This window comes from Oncorhynchus clarkii, chromosome 33 (assembly GCF_045791955.1).
Source record: "Oncorhynchus clarkii lewisi isolate Uvic-CL-2024 chromosome 33, UVic_Ocla_1.0, whole genome shotgun sequence".
Taxonomy (NCBI): Eukaryota; Metazoa; Chordata; class Actinopteri; order Salmoniformes; family Salmonidae; genus Oncorhynchus; species Oncorhynchus clarkii.
The window spans coordinates 920252-943224 of NC_092179.1; the positions used below are offsets into that span (position 1 = coordinate 920252).

The 22973-nt window shown below is 44.3% G+C and overlaps 1 protein-coding gene across 1 annotated transcript in view; it reads right to left on the reverse strand.

Moving 5' to 3' along the window:
• The window catches only part of LOC139392534 (collagen, type IV, alpha 3), a 112243-nt gene that overhangs the window by 49283 nt on the left and 39987 nt on the right, over positions 1-22973 (reverse strand). Inside the window, exons 3-16 of the mRNA XM_071140579.1 lie at positions 20571-20660; positions 20294-20338; positions 20055-20099; positions 13158-13220; positions 13000-13053; positions 12409-12435; positions 12259-12333; positions 11617-11679; positions 11188-11223; positions 10835-10882; positions 10602-10676; positions 10221-10265; positions 9922-9984; positions 9703-9747 (exon numbers count right to left, since the gene is read on the reverse strand). Coding sequence (XP_070996680.1) covers positions 9703-9747; positions 9922-9984; positions 10221-10265; positions 10602-10676; positions 10835-10882; positions 11188-11223; positions 11617-11679; positions 12259-12333; positions 12409-12435; positions 13000-13053; positions 13158-13220; positions 20055-20099; positions 20294-20338; positions 20571-20660 — 774 coding nt within the window. The remainder of the gene's footprint in view (positions 1-9702; positions 9748-9921; positions 9985-10220; positions 10266-10601; positions 10677-10834; positions 10883-11187; positions 11224-11616; positions 11680-12258; positions 12334-12408; positions 12436-12999; positions 13054-13157; positions 13221-20054; positions 20100-20293; positions 20339-20570; positions 20661-22973) is intronic.

Here is a 22973-nt window from a genome sequence, read left to right on the forward strand (position 1 = left end):
AGACCTCTTCATTATTTAACCCCACAGACGAGCCACGCCCAGTGGAAAGTCAACCTCCCAGCACAGAGTACTACCCTTTCATTGAAATGAAGGATACATTTACCCAGCTGGAGGTAAGGCAGGTGGAGCTGGAACAGCAGGTGATTACACTCCAGTCATCACAGACCCAGACAACAGTCCAGCACAACAACACTCTCTTCACCAGACCCGGAGTGCTGGAGGTGGAGAGAGACCTTTCTGCATTCTGGACAGTGGTGAGACAACTTCAACAGGAGAAAGAGCAGGATCAGGAGAAGAACAGAGCACTAGAGGATCGGATCAGACTGCTGGAGGAGAGGGTGAGGGGGATGGCGTGTGACAGAGAACAACCCACTAGAGAGGTGGCCACCCCCGCAGAGAAGCAGCCCACCTCAACCCACCTCTGCACCCGACAAAAGTCTCGACACCACAGCAGAACAGTCCACACCAAACCCTGACCATAACGTCAACATAACAGCAGAACACACAAATGAAGAACCCCAAGCCCAGAGGCTCTCACCTCCTCTGAGTAACCCCCCAGTCAGCCACCATGATAGCCCCCCCCCCCCCCCCCCCCACACACACACACACACACACCCACTGAGGACATACACAAGACACAGATTGTTCTCCTTATGGACTCAAATGGGAAATATATACAAGAAAAACAACTTTTTCCCAAACACAGTGTGTCTAAACTCTGGTGTCCAAACACCCAACGCGCCCTAGACCTTCTGTCTGAGGACCAACTAGGTTCACCTAGCCACATAATAATACACACAGGCACAAACAACCTGAGAGCACAGCAGGAAAGGGTGGCCACAGCACTGAAGGGAGTGATTGACAAAGCTTCTTCTACTTTCCCCAACGTGCAAGTGGTTATCACCACCCTGCTACCACGAAAAGACTTCCACCCTGCCACAATACAGCGGGTAAATGCAAGTATTTCCCGTGACTGTGCCTCAAAACCAAATGTTTTCCTGGCCCACCACTCCACCCTGGACTTGAACAGCCTCTATGTCCAGGTCCACCTCTACAAGGCAGCAGGGCCCATCTTTGCCCGGACTCTAAAGGGCATCACTCTCAAACGTATCCCCAACACTTCACACAGGAGCAACAGATCAATTGACACGCCGCCCAGACCAGCGAGACACCCTCCCAGACCTGCGGGACCCCCCCTGGACCTACACATAGAGGACCCACGCCAAGAGGACTTACATCCAGACCACAGCACCCCCAGCCACATTCACACCCCCACCCCAACCAATCAACACCCCCCCCCCCCCCACACGTCAACCATGCCCACACCCTATTTAGGCCCCCTCAGATCAGACCTATGCCCCTCATGCCCACCCCATGCACGCCACCCCCGCAAACAGGGCCTCAACATGGAAGTCACACATACGCCCAGGCAGTGAGCAGGCAAACAGGCCCAACCCCACTCTTACACTATCCTAAGCCAATGGCATGTACCAGGTGCTCAGCAGGCTCTGCGCACACTTATTGGCCTGAGGACAAAGCACACAACCAACAACATTGGACACTTTATGGAACACAAAGCCTTCACTATATCATCCTGGAATATCTAAGGCCTGAGGTCATCTGCCTTTGGCCTAAAGAGCAGGAACCCGGACTTCACCAAAGAAATCGGTAATACAGGGCCGATTTCAAGTTTTCATAACAATCGGATATCGGTATTTTTGGGTGCCGATTTTTTTAAATGTAATGTTATTTTTTTACACCTTTATTTAATCTTTATTTAACTAGGCAAGTCAGTTAAGAACACATTCTTATTTTCAATGACGGCCTAGGAACGGTGGGTTAACTGCCTCGTTCAGGGGCAGAAAGACAGATTTTCACCTTGTCAGCACGGGGGATCCAATCTTGCAACCTTACAGTTAACTAGTCCAACGCAATAACGACCTGCCTCTCGATCGTTGCACTCCACAAGGAGACTGCCTGTTACGCAAATGCAGTAAGCCAAGGTAAGTTGCTAGCTAGCATTAAACTTATCTTATAAAAAACAATCAATCATAATCACTAGTTAACTACACATGGTTGATGATATTACTAGATATTATCTAGCGTGTCCTGTGTTGCATATAATCTGACTGAGCATACAAGTATCTAAGTATCTGACTGAGCGGTGGTAGGCAGAAGCAGGCGCGTAAACATTCATTCAAACAGCACTTTCGTGCCTTTTGCCAGCAGCTATTCGTTGTGCGTCTAACTCCGGAGATGAAGCTGGTGTGACCGAAGTGAAATGGCTGGCTAGTTAGCGCGCACTAATAGCGTTTCAAACTTCACTCGCTCTGAGCCTTGGGGTGGTTGTCTCCCTTGCTCTGCATGGGTAACGCTGCTTCGATGTGGTGGCTGTTGTCGTTGTGTTGCTGATTCGAGCCCAGGGAGGAGCGAGGAGAGGGACGGAAGCTATACTGTTACACTGGCAATACTAAAGTGACTATAAGAACATCCAATAGTCAAAGATTAATGAAATACAAATGGTATAGAGGGAAATAGTCCTATAATAACTACAACCTAAAACTTCTTACCTGGGAATATTGAAGACTCATGTTAAAAGGAACCACCAGCTTTCATATGTTCTCATGTTCTGAGCAAGGAACTGAAACGTTAGCTTTCTTACATAGCACATATTGCAATTTTACGTTCTTCTCCAACACTTTGTTTTTGCATTATTTAAACCAAATTGAACATGTTTCATTATCTACTTGAGGCTAAATTGATTTTATTGATGTATTATATTAAGTTAAAATAAGTGTTAATTCAGTATTGTTGTACAATTTTTTTTTAAAATATTTTTTAAATCGGCTGATTGATCAGTATCGTCTTTTTTGGTCCTCCAATAATCGGTATCGGCGTTGAAAAATCATAATCGGTCGACCTCTAAAACAGACATTGTCATCCTGCAAGAAACCTGGTATAGAGGGGACGGACCCACCCGTTGCCCTCTAGGTTACAGAGAGCTGGTAGTCCCATCCACCAAACTACCAGGTGTGAAACAGGGAAGGGGACTCAGGGGGTATGCTAATTTGTTATAGAGCAGACCTAACTCACGCCATTCAATTAATCAAAACAGGAACATTTGGCTAGAAATTCAAAAGGAAATTATCTTAACAGAGAAAAATGTCCTCCTGTGTGCTACCTATATCCTCCCACTAGAATCCCCATACTTTAATGAAAACAGCTTCTCCATCCTGGAGGGGGAGATCAATCATTTCCAGGCCCAGGGACATGTACTAGTCTGTGGCAACCTAAATGCCAGAACCGGACAAGAACCTGTCACCCTCAGCACACAGGGGGACAAACACCTGCCTGCAGGTGACAGCATTCCCTCCCCCATATCCCCCCTAGGCACAACTATGACAACATAACCAACAAAAACGGGTCACAACTCCTGCAGCTCTGTCGCACGCTGGGTATGTACATAGTCAATGGTAGTCTTCGAGGAGACTCCTATGGTAGGTACACCTACATTGGGGAGAACAAGTATTTGATACACTGCCGATTTTGAAAGTTTTCCTACTTACAAAGCATGTAGAAGTCTGTAATTTTTATCATAAGTACACTTCAACTGTGAGAGACGGAATCTAAAACAAAAATCCAGAAAACCACATTGTATGATTTTTAAGTAATTAATTAGCATTTTATTGCATGACATAAGTATTTGATCACCTGCCAACCAGTAAGAATTCAATCTCTCACAGGCTTCTTTAAGAAGCCCTCCTGTTCTCCACTCATTACCTGTATTAACTGCACCTGTTTGAACTCATTACCTGTATAAAAGACACCTGTCCACACACTCAATCAAACAGACTCCAACCTCTCCACAATGGCCAAGACCAGAGAGCTGTGTAATGACATCAGGGATAAATTGTAGACCTGCACAAGGCTGGGATGGACTACAGGATAATAGGCAAGCAGCTTGGTGAGAAGGCAACAACTGTTGGCGCAATTATTAGAAAATGGAAGAAGTTCAAGACGACGGTCAACCACCCTCGGTCTGGGGCTCCATGCAAGATCTCACCTCGTGGGGCATCAATGATCATGAGGAAGGCGAGGGATCAGCCCTACACGGCAGAACCTGGTCAATGACCTGATGAGAGCTGGGACCACAGTCTCAAAGAAAACCATTAGTAACACACTACGCCGTCATGGATTAAAATCCTGCAGCGCACGCAAGGTCCCCCTGCTGAAGCCAGCGCATGTCCAGGCTCATCTGAAGTTTGCCAATGACCATCTGGATGATCCAGAGGAGGAATGGGAGAAGGTCATGTGGTCTGATGAGACAAAAATATAGCTTTTTGGTCTAAACTCCACTTGCCTTGTTTGGAGGAAGAAGAAGGATGAGTACAACCTCAAGAACACCATCCCAACCGTGAAGAATGGAGGTGGAAACATCATTCTTTGGGGATGCTTTTCTGCAAAGGGGACAGGACGACTGCACCATATTGAGGGGAGGATGGATGGGGCCATGTATCGCGAGATCTTGGCCAACAACCTCCTTCCCTCAGTAAGAGCATTGAAGATGGGTCGTGGCTGGGTCTTCCAGCATGACAACGACCTGAAACACACAGCCAGGGCAACTAAGGAGTGGCTCCGTAAGAAGCATCTCAAGGTCCTGGAGTGGACTAGCCAGTCTCCAGACCTGAACCCAATGGAAAATCTTTGGAGGGAGCTGAAAGTCTATATTGCCCAGCGACAGCCCCGAAACCTTAAGGATCTGGAGAAGGTCTGTATGGAGGAGTGGGTCAAAATCCCTGCTGCAGTGTGTGCAAACCTGGTCAAGAACTACAGGAAACGTATGATCTCTGTAATTGCAAACAAAGGTTTCTGTACCAAATATTAAGTTCTGCTTTTCTGATGTATCAAATACTTATGTCATGCAATAAAATGCAAATTAATTACTTAAAAATCATACAATGTGATTTTCTTGATTTTTGTTTTAGATTCCGTCTCTCACAGTTGAAGTGTACCTATGATAAAAATTACAGACCTAGGAAAACCTGCAAAATCGGCAGTGTATCAAATACTTGTTCTCCCCACTGTATAGCTGATCTCTTGGCAGTAGTACTGTAGACTACTTTATCACTGACCTCAACCCAGAGTCTCTCAGAGCGTTCACAGTCAGCCCACTGACACCCCTATCAGACCACAGCAAAAACACAGTCTACTTCAACAGAGCAATACTCAATCATGAGGCATCAAAGCCAAAGGAATTGAGTAACATTAAGAAATGCTATAGATGGAAGGAATAGAGTTTGGAAACCTACCAAAAAACAATTAGGCAACAACAAATTAAATCCCTTTTAGACAATTTCCTGGGTAAAACATTCCACTGTAATAATGAAGGTGTAAACTTGTCAGTAGAAAATCTTAACAGTATATTTGACCGCTCAGCTTCCCTATCAAATCTAAAAATCTCAAATAGAAAACTGAAGAAAATGAACAACAATGACAAATGGTTTGAGGAAGAATGCAAAAATCTAAGAAAGAAATTGAGAAACCTGTCCAACCAAAAACATAGAGACCCGGAAAACCTGAGTCTACGCCTTCACTATGGTAAATCATTAAAACAATACAGAAATGCACTACAGAAAAAAAAGGCACAGCACGTCAGAAATCAACTCAATGTAATTGAAGAATCCATAGACTCTAACCACTTCTGGGAAAATTGGAAAACACTAAACAAACAACAACACGAAGAATTATCTATCCAAAATGGAGATGTATGGGTAAACCACTTCTCCAATCTTTTTGGCTCTATAACAAAGAATAAAGAGCAAAAACATATACAGGATAAAATTGCAAATCTTAGAATCAACTATTAAAGACTACCAGAACCCACTGGATTCTCCAATTACCTTGAATGAGCTACAGGACAAAATAAAAACCCTCCAACCCAAAAAGGCATGTGGTGTTGATGGTATCCTTAATGAAATGATCAAATATACAGACAACAAATTCCAATTGGCTATACTGAAACTCTTTAACATCATCCTTAGCTCTGACATCTTCCCCAATATTTGGAACCAAGGACTGATCACCCCAATCCACAAAAGTGGAGACAAATTTGACCCCAATAACTACCGTGGGATATGCGTCAACAGCAACCTTGGGAAAATCCTCTGCATTATCATTAACAGCAGACTCATACATGTTCTCAATGAAAACAATGTACTGAGCAAATGTCAAATTGGCTTTTTACCAAATTATCGTACGACAGACCATGTATTCACCCTGCACACCCTAATTGACAACCAAACAAACCAAAACAAAGGCAAAGTCTTCTCATGCTTTGTTGATTTCAAAAAAGCCTTCGACTCAATTTGGCATGAGGGTCTGCTATACAAATTGATGGAAAGTGGTGTTGGGGATAAAACATATGACAATATAAAATCCATGTACACAAACAACAAGTGTGCGGTTAAAATGTGCAAAAAACACACTTTTCTTCCCACAGGGCTGTGGGGTGAGACAGGGATGCAGCTTAAGCCCCACCCTCTTCAACATATATATCAACGAACTGGGGCGGGCACTAGAAAAGTCAGCAGCACCCGTCCTCACTCTAATAGAATCTGAAGTCAAATGTCTACTGTTTGCTGATGATCTGGTGCTTCTGTCACCAACCAAGGAGGGCCTACAGCAGCACCTATATATTCTGCACAGATTCTGCCAGACCTGGGCCCTGATAGTAAATCTCAGTAAGACCAAAATAATGGTGTTCCAAAAAAGGTCCAGTCACCAGGACCACAAATAACAATTCCATCTAGACACCGTTGCCCTAGAGCACACAAAAAACTATACATACCTTGGCCTAAACATCAGCGCCACAGGTAACTTCCACAAAGCTGTGAACGATCTGATAGACAAGGCAAGACGGCATTCTATGCCATCAAAAGGAACATAAAATTCAACATACCAATTAGGATCTGGCTAAAAATACTTGAATCAGTCATAGAACCCATTGCCCCTTATGGTTGTGAGGTCTGGGGTCCGCTCACCAACCAAGATTTCACAAAATGAGACAAATACCAAAATGAGACTCTGCATGCGTAATTCTGCAAAGATATCCTTCGCATACAATGTAGAACACCAAATAATGCATGCAGAGCAGAATTAGGCCGATACCCACTAATTATCAAAATCCAGAAAAGAGACGTTAAATTCTACAACCACCTCAAAGGAAGCGATTCCCAAACATTTCATAACAAAGCCATCATCTACAGAGAGATGAACCTGGAGAAGAGTCCCCGAAGCAAGCTGGTCCTGGGGCCAGCTGTTCACAAACAGACCCCACAGAGCCCCAGGACAGCAACACAATTAGACCCAACCAAATCATGAGAAGACAAAAAGATAATTACTTGACACATTGGAAAGAATTAACAAAAAAACAGAGCAAACTAGAATGCTATTTGGCCCTAAACAGAGAGTACACAGTGGCAGAATACCTTACACTGTGACTGACCCAAACTTAAGGAAAGCTTTGACTATGTACAGACTCAGTGAGCATAGCCTTGCTATTGAGAAAGGCCGCCGTAGGCAGACATGGCTCTCAAGAGAAGACAGTGCACACTGCCCACAAAATGAGGTGGAAACTGAGCTGCACTTCCTAACCTCCTGCCCTATATTAGAGACACATATTTCCCTCAGATTACACAGATCCACAAAGAATTCGAAAACAAACCCAATTTTGATAAACTCCCATTTCTACCGGGTGAAATTCCACAGTGTGCCATCACAGCAGCAATATTTGTGACCTGTTGCCACAAGAAAAGGGCAACCAGTGAAGAACAAACACCATTGTAAATACAACCCATATTTATGCTTATTTATTTTCCCCTGTGTACTTTAAGCATTTGTACATTGTTACAACACTGTATATATACATAATATGACATTTAAATATTATCTACCTCACTTGCTTTGGCAATGTTAACACATGTTTCCCATGCCAATTAAGCCCCTTGAATTGAACTGAATTGATATTTTATTTAAGTCTATTCAACCTTTAATTATCCAGATTTTGTGATAAAATATCTTATGCAAGAGAGATTTGAGGATTCATGTATACAGGGTAGGACTGCTGATTTAGGATCAGTTTTGCTTTTTTGTTCACAATGAATGAGATTACATGGATAAGGCGGGCAAGACCTGGGCCCAGTTTTTCAAAACTTTTCATTTGGATGATAATGATCTGGATTCTGTGTTCCCCTATTTTGAAATCCAGGATCAGATCAATCTAACTGATTTTGAGCCATTTTTTCAGAAATATCCAGTAATAGAGGCTGCAATATGACTTGTAAGTAAGTACATGTATTTATTTGACACTTCTCAAAACTGACCACATACCTGTGCTGCAGTCAATTTAAAATAATAAAAACTGTTCATACAGTTAGTAACCCTTGGTTTGAAGATGACATTTACTCTGACATTTCTGATTCAGAGGGGTTGAGTTAAATGAGGAAGACACATTCCAGTTGAATGCATTTAGTTGTACAACTGACTAGGTATTTCCCTTTCTCTGTTATAGTGCAATTCACCTTTCTAAATCCACACTGAATAAACCCTTCCAGTGGGATTAAGATTATCAAAACTGTTCAGAATCATAACTATCCTTATCACTACTGCCTTTGAGCTTTGAAAAATGCAATTTCAAAATGTAATCTTGATTGAAGCAGTGGTGGAAAAAGTACCAAATTGTCATACTTGAGTAAAAGTAAAGATACCTAATAGAAAATACTACTTAAGTAAAAGTATAAAATTATATGCTTTTAAATATTGTTGAGTATCAACAGTAAATGTAATTGCTAAAATATACTTAAGTATCAAAAGTAAATGTAAAAGTATAAATAATTGTACATTTCTTATATTAAGCAATTCCTTGTTTATTTATTTATTTACGGATAGCCAGGGGCACGCTCCAACACTAAGATATAATTTACAAACGAAGCATGTGCTTAGTGTGCACTAAATCAGAGGCTGTAGGGATGACCAGTCATGTTCTGTTGATAAGTGTGTGAATTAGGCCATTTTCCTGTCCTGCTTAGCATTCAAAATGTAAAAGTACTTTTGGGTGTCAGGGAAAATGTATGGAGTAAAAAGTACATAATTTTATTTAGGAATGTAGTAAAAGTAAAAGTTGTCAAAAATATAAATAGTAAAGTACAGATACACAAAATACGACTTAAGTAGTACTTTAAAGTATTTTTACCAAAATACTTTTTACTACTGGATTAAAGTTTAGATTGGATTACCAAATCCCAATCCGAATGATCGGAATCATATTTTTCAGTTTCGAAATACCCAATTCTAAGATTTATTCCAATCCCATTGAAAAACTGGGCCCTGATCCTAGGTCCACACTCCTACTTTGAAACACTTAATACGTACGGACGCTGGTCAAGATAGTAAATTACAGTACATTACACATTTTGCCAAACAGTAAGCATGTCAAAAACAATTCTCAAGTCACATGTAGCCCTAGTGGCAAAGACAATTGGTTGGGAAAAGGATTGGCAATCAGGTGGGTTATGTTCAAGTGGAGTTGACATGGCAAAATGCATATACATAATGCATGTACATAATAACCTTTTACAAAGTGAGCCACAAAGGACTATGTACAGTACATACAAGTTATGATAGTTGTCTGGATATTTGTTTTACCTGAATTCCATAGGTCCCAGGGTCCCCATCTTTCCCAGGTTTCCCCTGAAAAACAGAACCTCTGTTAGACACAGGTGTTTGTCAGTATTTGTGTGTCTGTGGGCCCTACTATTGTGAGTAGGACACATCCACATGTGAGAATGATAACATCCATAATACCATTGTAAAACTCTACAGTATTTTAAATATGATATGCAGTGACTGGAGTCATAGAGCTACCAGAGCCCCAGGTTCTCCTTGGTCGCCTTTGTTCCCTTTATATCCACGACGCCCAGGGAGACCCTAAAAAAAAGAAAAAAAGAATGTAAAATACCGACAGACAGGCAAGCAGTCAAACAGAAAAGAAAGGACGGCCAGATGGACAGACAGACAAAGCACAGCCCACAAGTAGTAGTATACATGCAATGGGATTTGAACTGGCAACTTTTGTACTGGCTCAAAGATCATGTCAATTATTACATTAAAATCAATTAGTTTAATTTAATTCGCTGTAATGATCCCCATAGGTTATAACTCACATGCTGGCCTGTACACCCCTTCTCTCCTGTATCACCTGGCTCCCCCTGCAATGAGAAGAAAGTCAGAACACTTTTCTACTTGTGTGACAATATGATGTATACGGGTAATAATGATGATGAAGCTGATTTGGGTGATGGTGATTGGTAATTATGTTTGCCAGTAACCGAACGGTTGCTGGTTCAAATCCCTGAGCTGACTAGGTGAAAAATCTGTTGATGTGCCTTTGAGCAAGGCACTTAACCCTAATTGCTCCTGTAAGTCACTCTGGATAAGAGCTTCTGCTAAATGACTAAAATGTAAATGTGATGATCATGATTTGTGTCAGTGTGGACTAGTAAAAATTGCTCTGAGAGAAACCGAGTATGCTAAGTGTGGCAAACCTTCAGTTCCTTGGGTCCCTCTGCATACAGCTTTATGCCCTTCTGTCCAGGTATCCCGGGAGGGCCTTGGTCACCCTGAGAACAAAACATTTACATTTTGTCACAATATACTGTACATTAGATACACTCAGCATGCATCCAGAACAAACTATACTGAGGCAGGATAATATGCAAGAGAGAGTTGTACTGTATGTGAAAGTAGAAAAGATCGATATCACACAGGTAGGTAATACCTTTTGACCTCTTGGACCTGGAATTACAGGGCTTGGACCTTCCTGGCCCTGAAACAGAAATAAAGCTACTATAAATAGTGCAACACACCCCTCTAAATGTCAGGAACTGAAGAGGGACATCACTCAATATCCCATTGTTACTATATTGTTAGTGCAGTAAGGTCAACGCCATGGACAGCTCCAAAACATCCAGGAAGAAACGCATGCACAAACATACACACAAATGCACGCACACACACACACACACACACACACACACACACACACACACACACACACACACACACACACACACACACACACACACACACACACACACACAAATGGAAATAAGTATTTACTATGAGACTGACCTTCTCTCCCTGTACACCTGTTAACCCAGGTAATCCCTGGAAATATAAATAATAATTTAAAGTCAGTTTTTTATTTATTTTATTTTTTTTTATTTTACCTTTATTTAACCAGGCAAGTCAGTTAAGAACAAATTCTTATTTTCAATGACGGCCTGGGAACAGTGGGTTAACTGCCTGTTCAGGGGCAGAACGACAGATTTGTACCTTGTCAGCTCGGGGGTTTGAACTCGCAACCTTCCGGTTACTAGTCCAACGCTCTAACCACTAGGCTACCCTGCCGCCCCAGTGATTTATACATTCAGGAAGAGCACATGAAATCATGAATGAGGACATTCAGAAAAACATTACAGTAAAAGCCTTTCAAAATAAACATAGGCTAATAAGTAAAAGAGAGGACACATATTGAACTTAATTTAGGTGTTAACTGACTGGAGTCCCGCTTGGTCCCTCCAGCCCAGGAAGACCCGGCCGTCCAGGTAACCCTCGCTGACCCTAAAAAACAGTGGCCAGTCAGTCGATTACACATTAAATTACTTTTCCTATAGTATTTTTTGTGATTTTGTATTTATTTAATGAGATAGGACAATGTTATTGGGGAGACAGTAAAGGTAGGAGAGATTATGAGTCAAAAGTGCAGTGGGTCGGATTCCAACCCATCCTTTCTCTAGTAGTCTCGGCTATACACATGTAACGGGGTCTGTGGCACTAACTACTCAACCTCACATGCCACGATACACATGAAAGTATAACTGTAATATAGGGCCCCAGGAGTTTTGCCTGACCATGTGAAAACTCTTGGTCCAAGTTACAACTATAGGGGCTGTGGTCAGGAAAGAAACTCCTGGCCAAAGTAATGATAGGTACTAGGCAAGCCCATCCTTTTCCTATTGTAATAGAAGCATAAACTCAGAGACATGTGAGTAATGGGTTGTGATCAATACAGTACGGAAAACGTATACACATAAAAAAATAGATTTAGTCCAGGTAATCCCTCCCTGTGCTAGTCAGCTTTCCTCCGTTTGGTGCTCAATGAACACAACCCAGGTTAGGCAGGGTGGGAGGTCTCCTTACCTTGACACCATCTCTCCCTTGTGGTCCAAGATGTCCATCAACCTCAGCAGCGGGTGGGAAGTAGTAGGAGTCTCCCTGTAAGGACAATACTTTAATCTTAGGGTCCACAACAAAACACAAATTGCTTAGAGTAGATATATTTGGATGTACCTTAAATCCTGGCAATCCATGAACACCCTTCAATAAAAAAAGATAAGTGTGAGCTGCACATCACAACTTTACTGTAAAAGCTAAACAAGACCTGACACAAATGTAATGTATCCACTGTGGGGGCAAAACCTGGAACGGTGTCAACTGGCAGCAAAGGTGATGGACAGCTACATATATATTTATATGTTTATAATGATTGAGATCACATGACAGACAGCTGTGATGATGTCTAGCTTTTACGGTGATGACAGAGAGACACAGTAAAGTGCTTTGTGGTTACGCCATAGCCTATGACGTTTTCATAAGACTGAACACGGGAATCTTGTTTAAAAAATGAATTAAACACACCATTTCCATTTTCAACAGTCATTTGTTCATACACAACACTTGTAAGAAGTATAATGTATTTTGTATATTTAAATGTTAATTCATTAACTTTTATTTTGTTCACTCTTGGAAACCTTATTTATCAATTCCCATATTACAGGCTAATGATTAAGATCACATGATTGATGGCTGTGATTGATGACAGACAGACAGGAACAGTAAGGTGCTTAGTGACACTGGACACAGGATATTGACAGCACTTACTGGTAATCCAACAGGTCCCGGCACCCCAGGTAACCCTGGGTATCCACTGTCCCCCTGAAACACACACAATGATAGGGCATCAGATATGTACATACGTCTGTGTGTGTGTGTGTTTGTGAGCTTCAATAAGTACATAATATCCAAAAGCAAGACTGTACCTTCGTCCCATTGCATCCTGGGGTTCCTGATGGCCCCATTGGTCCTTCATTTCCTGGGATTCCCTGGAAGAGAGGAAGTCATAGGGCCATTCACATACAAACACTTCACATCAATAATTACATGATACGGATAGCTTACAGTACACTAACACTAGAAGTTTTGACCAGTGTTGGGTTAAAAATTTAGAACATTGAGATATTAAATAAATGATAGAGAAAGAAGCATAGAATCAAAGGAGAAAGTTAAGGGTTCTCTGTAGAAGGACAGATAGCTGTGGAATGTGTTGGAATGTGTTGGGGGATGGGAGCAGAGCACCGTGTTGATATAGGGAGGACAGATGGATATCTGTGGATCAGGAGGTGAGGGGTGAGGTCAGTTCCCCTTAAGGGAGTAATCAGGGTTAGTATCTGGTTACCTTTTTTCTTTTGGGCATAAACTAAGGATTGGAGAGAAGGAGTGTCTTAAGTAGGATGTATATAACCAATGGAGAGAAATGTTTTGCTGTCTGATTACAGCTGTACAGAACCTTTGGGAAGAATTAAACTTGGCTAAAGCTTCTGTAGTGTCCGTGAGTCATTTACTCTGAAAAATAAGAACCTAACACCAGGAAAAGCCTGACTTGATCAGGAAAAACTATGGCCCCAATACCTATAATATAGAAAGGGTATGTTTTCAAGAAAAATTCTGTGACTTACTTCAGCTGACCAAAAGTATTTTTTATGTTGGTGGAAGAAGTTTAGAAGATGAATTGTTAGAGGCTAGAAGTAGTGACTGTAGTAGTAGTGGGAATAGTGACTGTAGCCCAGTAGTATTAATAAACTCAGCAAAAAAAGAAACGTCGCTTTTCAGGACCATGTCTTTCGAAGATAATTCGTAAAAATCCAAATAACTTCAGAGATCTTCATTGTAAAAGGTTTAAACACTGTTCCCCATGCTTGTTCAATAAACCATAAACAATTAATGAACATGCACCTGTGGAACAGTCGTTAAGACACTAACAGCTTACAGACGGTAGGCAATTAAGGTCACAGTTATGAACATTTTGGACACTAAAAACACCTTAATACTGACTCTGAAAAACACCAACAGAAAGATGCCCAGGGTCCCTGCTCATCAGCGTGAACATGCAAGGAGGCATGAGGACTGCAGATGTGGCCAGGGCAACAAATTGCTATGTCCGTAATGTGAGACGCCTAAGACAGCGCTACAGGGAGACAGGACGGACAGCTGATCGTCCTCGCAGTGGCAGACCACATGTAACAACACCTGCATAGGATCGGTACATCCGAACATCAAACCAGCGAGACAGGTAAAGGATGGCAACAACACCTACCCGAGTTATACCAGGAACGCACAATCCCTCCATCAGTGCTGAGATTGTACGCAATAGGCTGAGAGAGGCTGGACTGAGGGCTTGTAGGCCTGTTGTAAGGCCGGTTCTCACCAGTCATCACCGGCAACAACGTCACCTATGGGCACAAACCTACCGTCGCTGGACCAGACAGGACTGGCAAAAAGTGCTCTTCACTGACGAATTACAGTTTTGTCTCACGAGGGTTTCGGGCTTATCGACGAAGGAATGAGCGTTACACCGAGGCCTGTACTCTGGAGCTGGATCGATTTGGAGGAGGAGGGTCCGTCATGGTCTGGGGCGGTGTGTCACAGCATCATCGGACTGATCTTGTTGTCATTGCAGGCAATCTCAACGCTGTGCATTAAAGGGAAGACATCCTCCTCCTTCCTGCAGGCCACATCCTGACATGATCATTCACCAGCCAAACCGTTCGTTCTGTGCGTGATTTCCTGCAAGACAGGAATGTCAGTGTTCTGCCATGGCCAGCGAGGAGCCCGGATCTCAATCCCATTGAGCACATCTGTAAACTGTTGGTTCAGAGGGTGAGGGCTATGGCCATTCCACCCAGAAATGTCTGGGAACTTGCCTTGGCGGAAGAGTGGGGTAACATCTCACAGCAAGAACTAGCACATCTGGTGCAGTCCATGAGGAGGAGATGCACTGCAGAACTTAACGCAGCTGGTGGCCACACCAGATACTGACTGTTACTTTTGATTTTGAACCCCCCCCCCTTTGTTCAGGTAAGACATTATTCCATTTATATTAGTCACATGTCTTTGGAACTTGTTCAGTTTATGTCTCAGTTCTTGAATCATGTTATGTTCATACAAATATTTACACATGTTAAGTTTGCTGAAAATAAACGCAGTTGACAGTGAGAGGATGTTGTCTTTTTGTTGAGTTTAGTAGTAGTAGTAGTAGTTGTATTGACTGTGGTAGAAGTAGGCCTAATAGTAGTAGAAGTAGCAGTACACTGCAGTAGTAATTGTGACTGTTGTAGAGAGATAGGCTTAGTCAGGGAATCATATTGGTTAGCGGTGGTTAGTAGGGTAGCTATTGAATAGTATTTAGTTTGTGTGGGATTGTTATAGTGGGATATTTTAGTGGGTTGGTGTCACGCCCTGACCTTAGAGAGCCTGATAATTTCTCTATTTGGTTAGGCCAGGGTGTGATTTGGGTGGGCATTCTAGTTTTCTATTTCTTTGTTGGCCGGGTATGGTTCCCAATCAGAGGGAACCTGATTGGGAATCATACTTAGACAGCCTTGTTTCCACCTGAGTTTGTGGGATCTTGTTTTTGCACAGTTACTAGGTAGCCTGCAGAACGGTACGTTCGTGTAGTCTTTTGTTGTTTTGTTGGTGTTCATCAAAAAATAAAGAAAGATGTACACTTTCCACGCTGCACCTTGGTCTCCTTCTAACGACGGACGTAACAGTTGGAGTGAGCTGTGTGGCATAATCAGTCTTAGAATGTGTCCTATAACTATGAAATTCGGAAAGTTTCATGGCAATTAAGCAGTCAATCAACAGTGGGAAGTGGGCTGAACTAAAGTAGTTGATGCAGTTACTAAAACAGCTGTATCTCTTGATTGGTAGTTGGTGGTTCTGTTCTGATTACAGATTTGAATAGCATAGACTAAGATTTCATACACTTACATACGTTTTTGTCCAAGACGTAAGGAAAGTGGTCAAAACGGCAGTTGTTTCTAAAAGTTGAGAGAAAATATAGTTGATTTGGTTACTAAAACAGCTGTATCATTTGAGTGGTAGAATATATTTCTATTTTGCAGAATTCTTTGTGACTAAGAAGGATGGGGGTCTGCGTCCCTGCATCGACTACAGAGGTTCAAAATCCAAGGGGGTAACGTTACCCCCTTCAGCCATGGAACTGCTCCCCGAGGAGCTGTATTTTTTATGAAGCTGGACCCGCAGAGTGCCTATAATCTTATCCACATCCAAACGGCCTTCAGCTCGACGTCTGGGCACTATGACTAATTGGTTATGCTAATTACTTGCCAATGCTCCATCAGTGTTTCAGGCGTTCGTGAACGAGGTGTTCCGGTACATGATCGGGCGCCAGGTGTTCATGTATATCGACGACATCCTGGTCCACTCGGCCACCTTGGAGAATCACATCACTCATGTCTGAGTAGTCCTGAGACACCTCCTGGAGAACTGCCTTTACGTTAAAGCTGAGAAGTCTCCTTAGGTCGAGGTCTCATTGGAATACTGGATTAGCTCACAGGTGGTGAGCATGGATGAAAGGAAGGTCAAAGCAGTCAGTCTGTCCCAACCACCATAAAGGGGCTCCAACGGTTTCTGTGTTTGCCAACCTCTACCGTCGGTTCATTAAGAACTTCAGCTCCATTGGCTCTCCCCTCACCTCTCTTCTCAAGGGTGGTCCTTGTAAATTGGTCCTGCAGCGGATGAAGCCTTCCGCCTACTGATGGGGCTTTTCTCCTACGCCCCATTGCTGAGACACCCAGATCCTAATCTGCCCTTCGTGGTGGAGGTGGACGCCTCGGAAGTGGACATGGAACCATCCTGTCCCAACATCAAGGTAACCCACAAAAATTGTATCCATGTGCATACTTCTCAAAAAAAGAGAGAGGAACTGCAGAGAGGAACTTTGATGTCAGTGACCGTTGGCATTAGAGGAGTGGAGACACTGGCTGGAGGGCACTGGCTGACACTGGCTGTCATATTGGCCAGCTTATAAGAACACCAAAGCCGATACCCTGTCCCGTCTCCACGATTCAGAAGAGGTTCCGATCCCGAGTGCTCCCATCATTCCACCCTCTAGAACCGTTGCTCCCGTGCTATGGGACGTAGACGTGGACATCCGCAAGGATAGTTACTGGTGGCCCACCTTGGCGCAGGACGTCACCCGCTATATAAACTCCAGCTCAGTATGAGCCCAAATCAAATCTACCCAGCACGCGCCAGCAGGGAAACTACTACCTCTTTGGGTGCCTCATCGACCTTGGTCACGTCTGTCCATAAACTGATCTCCCCCTTTCTGATGGTTTTACCACTATATTATGGTTGTTGACATTTTATCAATTTCTCTGGTCTACTTACCGCTCTCCAGGTCACTGAGGCACTATTCCAGCAGGTGTTCCGGCACTATGGCCTTCCAGAGGACATCGTCTCCGACCATGGTCCCTAATTCACATTGCGGTTATGGAGAAGATGGGGGCCACGGTCAGTCTCACAGCCTCAGTCTGACGAGAAGGTGGAGAGGATCAACCAGGAGCTGGGGAGGTTCCTAATGAGTCACTGCCAGAACCGACAGGGGGAGTAGGTCTGGTTTCTTCCCTGGGCAGAGTACGCCCAGAACTCACTTCGGCACTCCTCCACCGGGCTGACTCCCTTCCAGTGTGTTCTGGGATACCAACCGAGCCAGAACGTGGCCCCTGCAGTGGACGAGTGGTTCCGGCGAGTGTGTAACGCCACCCATGTGAGGCTCCAGCACGCCCTCCGTCATCAGAAGACATGAAAGGATGGTGAGATCCGGGAGTTGTGGACGATAAGTCACCTCATTGACCCTCCGCAGGACCTTGAAGGGCCCCACAAACCGGGGACTCGGCTTCCGGCAGGGCTGGCGGCGCAGGAGATTCCTGGTGGAGAGCCAGACGCGATCGTCAGGATGAAACACGGGAGCCTCACTACTGTCATGCTTACTCCAGCTCCTTCTTCCCAGTGCTCGACGTCGCCGGTCTACTAACTATCAGCCCAGAAAACAATCATGCTCCCCATCATTACGCACACCTGGTCATCATTATCTACTTGATTACTCCCCTTATATTTAGCACTCCATAGACAGCAGTCACTAGGTAGTATTGTTTTGATACAAATTCTGTACGTGTTTTGTTTTTATTTATCTGCATTTATCGTGCTTCTACACCTGCATTGCTTGCTGTTTGGGGTTTTGGGCTGGGTTTCTGTACAGCACTTTGAGATATCAGCTGATGTACGAAGGGCTATATAAATAAATTTGATTTGATTTGATCATTATTAAACTTACCTTCTGCACTTGCTTCCTGTCTCCAGGTATATTACGTTAGTGTGGTCTTAGCTGCTGTATCTAAACCGAGTTGAAGTATTTGTCTAACTTGTTGGGAAATTGTTCAACATTTGAGAGAAAAAGTAGTTGATGTGGATATTAAAGCAGCTGTATCTCTGAATTGGTAGACGCAATTTCTGTTTGAATTTGTATTTATTATGGATCCCGATTAGCTACTGCCAAGGCACTCTTCCTGGGGTACGTCAAAATTAAGGCAGTTATACAATTTAAAAAACATTACAATACATTCATTACAGAATTCACAACACACTAAGTGTGTGCCTTTCAGGCTCATACTCCAATACCACATATCTACAACGCAAAATCCATATGTACGTGCATATGTTATCATGTGTGTATGCATGTGTGTTTGTGTTACTTCACAGTCCATGCTGTTCCTTCAGGTGTATTTTTACCTGATTTTGAATCTGATTCTACTGCTTGCATCAGTTACCTGATATGTAGTCATGGCTCTACGTAGTACTTTGCGCCTCCCATAGTCTGTTCTGAATTTGGGGACTGTGAAGAGACCTCTGGCATGTTTTGTCGGGTATGCATGGCTGTCCGAGGTGTGTGCTAGTATTTTAAACAGACAGCTCAGTACCTTCAGCTTATCAACACATCTTACAAAAACAAGTAATGAAGTCAATCTCTTCCACTTTGAGCCATGAGAGATTGACATGCATGTCATTAATGTTAGCTCGCCGTGTACTTTTAAGGGCCAGCCGTGCTGCCTTGTTCAGAGCCAACTGCAATTTTCCCAAGTCCCTCTTTGTGGCACCTGACCACATGACTGAACAATAGTCCAGGTGTGACAAAACCAGGGCCTGTGGGACCTGCCTTGTTGATAGTGCTGTTAAGGCAGAGCAGCACATTATTATGGACAGATTTCTCCCCATCGTAGCTACTGTTGCTCTGATTTGAATAGCAGCATAGTTGACTATGATTTCATATGCTCTAAACTATTGTGAAAGTGGTCAAAATAGCTGATTTGTGTTAAGTCACAATGTTTTAGTAAATTGAAAACATCTCTTTAAAAAATCTCTTTGGTTTTAGAGGACTACAAAAGCTAGGCACACTAGTCTGGACAGGTTTGCACGGCATGTTTTAGCTTAAACGGTGTATGAAAAATAGTTCCAAAGAATAAGTATGTAGAAAAGGAAATGTAAATCAAATGTGTGTGCTTGCTTGCCTTGACGTATTGAAATAGTAAACTTAATGAAATAGTAAACTTAAGAGAAGTGGCAAATCCAAAATGCACCATTAAAGGCTATGGAGCTTTTATGCAAATATGAAACAGTCAAATATAAATACTAGCAAAAAGCTTCTGCCAAGTAATGTAAGTTGAGTCAGTCTGCACATTTCAACGTTGGTGTGGTGTTTGGAGCATAAACGGTTCAAGAACAGTGGCGAATCCATAGATTTCCTAATGAAACCTATAGGGTGCCATCTGAGACAGTCTAATAGTATTACTTACTGGCTGCCCAGGTGGTCCAGAGAACCCAGGTTTCCCAGGGAGACCCTGTTAAAACAATAGGTACTGTTAGAGTCGATCCTAGCAGTGGAGTCAACTGACAAAACAGTGAATCAGAGGAAGTGTGGGTGTGACCAAAAACAATAGAGCAAACCCATTAGGCGTAACATGTAGAGCCTAGTAATGTAAACCAATAATCACGTGCAGTCAATCACACACAGTTTTCCAAACACACTCCATACCCGTGAGCCTTTGGGTCCTGACAATCCAGGAAAGCCAAGATTTCCCTGTGAATCCAAATACATGCAGCCAGTTGGCAACACATTTAATGAACACAAAATCATTCTAAAATCTCACCACACAAAAATTGATTCTTTACTGATACAATGTTTCAACACACAGGCATGTAAACATACACACACTCACATAAAGAATAATGGAAAAGAGTATTTACTATGAGACTGACACACACACACACACCTATATATCATGTAATAACAAATACAGTGAGACTCTCACCTTAGGGCCAAAAGGTCCAGGATTACCTTCAAAACCTGGATAACCAACCACTCCTGGCAACCCATCAGAACCTGGATACCCAGGCTCACCCTGTGAAGAGATAGAGAGAGAAGAGAGAACATTGATAAATAAAGGAAAGAGAGATGTTGTTCTTCTTCTAGTTTTTCATTGTTACTCATGCAGAATTACTACAATGTCCAGTTATCAAACAACAGGCTAGAAGAGCTGCAGTACCACCTTCAGCTGATGTAACAGCATATTCATTGACTAGCAGCTGTCACGCCCTGGTCTTAGTATTTTGTGTTTTCTTTATTTACTTGGTCAGGCCAGGGTGTGACATGGGTTTTGTATGTGGTGTGTTTTGTCTTAGGTATTGGGTTTGTGGCGTAGTAGGGGTATCTAGCATAGTCTATGGCTGTCTGGAGTGGTTCTCAATCAGGCAGGTGTTTATCGTTGTCTCTGATTGGGAACCATATTTAGGCAGCCATATTCTTTGAGTGTTTCGTGGGTGATTGTTCCTGTCTCTGTGTTTGTTTGCACCAGATAGGCTGTATAGGTTTTCACGTTATGTTTGTTGTTTTTGTATTGTTCGTTTTTCATCGTCATTAAAACATGTATCAAGAATACCACGCTGCATTTTGGTCCGACTCTCTTTCACCTAAAGAAAACCATAACAGAATCACCCAACACAACAGGACCAAGCGGCGTGGTGACAGGCAGTGGCAGCAGGAGCTATGAAGTCTGGAGTATACGACTTGGGAGGAAATAGACAGGTGGGCGGTCGACCCAGGGAGAGTGCCGGAGCCCGCCTGGGATTCGCTGGAGCAGTGCGAAGAGGGTTATTGGAGAATGGAGTTGGAGAGACAAGCACGGCGGCGCGGAAGGAAGCCCGAGAGTCAGCCCCAAAAATGTATTGGGGTGGGGGCTCAGGGAGAGTGTGGCAGAATCAGGAGTCAGACCTGAGCCAACTCCCACTGTTTATTGTGAGGAGCCAAGGAGGAGACCAGAACCAGAGCCGGTGTTGGAGGTGAGCAAAGCAGAGACTGTGAAGGAGTTAATGGGGAAATTGGAGGAGAGAGTTATGAGGGAGTTGCTGTGTTGGTGCTTTAGGTACGGAATTCGCCCGACGGAACGTGTCGGGATTTGATGGCACCTGGGTCAGCGCTCCATACTCGTCCTGAGGTGCGTGTTAGTCGGCTGGTGAAGATTGTGCCAGCCTCACGCACCAGGCCTCCTGTGCACCTCCCTAGCCTTGCACGTCCTGTGCCAGCCCTGCTCTCAAGCTCTCCAGTACGCCTTCACGGTCCGGTCCATCCTGTGCCACCTCCACACACCAGTCCTCCGGTGGCAGCTCCCCGCACCAGGCTTCCTGTGCGTGTTCTCGGCCCAGTACCACCAGTGCCAGCACCACGCACCAGACCTTCAGTGCGCCTCGCCTCTCCAGTGCTGCCGGAGTCTTCCGCCTGTTTAGCGCTGTCGGAGCCTTCCTCCTCTCCAGCGCTGCCGGAGTCTCCCGCCTGTTTAGCGCTGCCAGAGCCTTCCTCCTCTACAGCGCTGCTGGAGTCTCCTGCCTGTTCAGCGCAGCCAGAGCTGCCAGTCTGCAAGGAGCTGCCAGTCTGCAAGGAGCAGCCGGAGCTGCCAGTCTGCATGGAGCAGCCGGAGATGCCAGTCTGCATGGAGCAGCCGGAGATGCCAGTCTGCATGGAGCAGCCGGAGCTGCCAGTCTGCATGGAGCAGCCGGAGCTGCCAGTCTGCATGGAGCAGCCGGAGCTGCCAGTCTGCATGGAGCAGCCGGAGCTGCTAGTCTGCATGGAGCAGCCAGAGCTGCCAGTGCATGGAGCAGCCGGAGCCGCCAGTCTGCATGGAGCAGCCAGAGCCGCCAGTCTGCATGGAGCAGCCAGAGCCGCCAGTCAGCATGGAGCAGCCAGAGAAGCTAGAGCCGCCAGTCAGCCAGGATCCGCCAGTCAGCCAGGATCTGCCGGATCCGCCAGTCAGCCAGGATCCGCCAGTCAGCCAGGATCTTCCAGATCCGCCAGTCAGCCAGGATCCGCCATTCGGCCGGGATCCGCCATTCAGCCAGGATCCGCCAGGAAGCCAGGATCTGCCAGAACCACCAGGCAGCTAGGATCTGCCAGAGCCAACTACCTGCCTGAGCTTCCTCTCGGTGCTGAGCTTCCTCTCGGTGCTGAGCTTCCTCTCAGTCCCGAGCTGCCCCTCAGTCCCGAGCTGCCCCTCAGTCCCGAGCTGCCCCTCAGTCCCGAGCTGCCCCTCAGTCCCGAGCTGCCCCTCAGTCCAGTGGGGTCCTTGGTGAGGTTTACTAGGCCAGGGTCGGCGGCGAGGGTCGCCAATCAAAGGACGCGTTACAAGGGGACTAAGACTTGGTTGGAGTGGGGTCCACGTCCC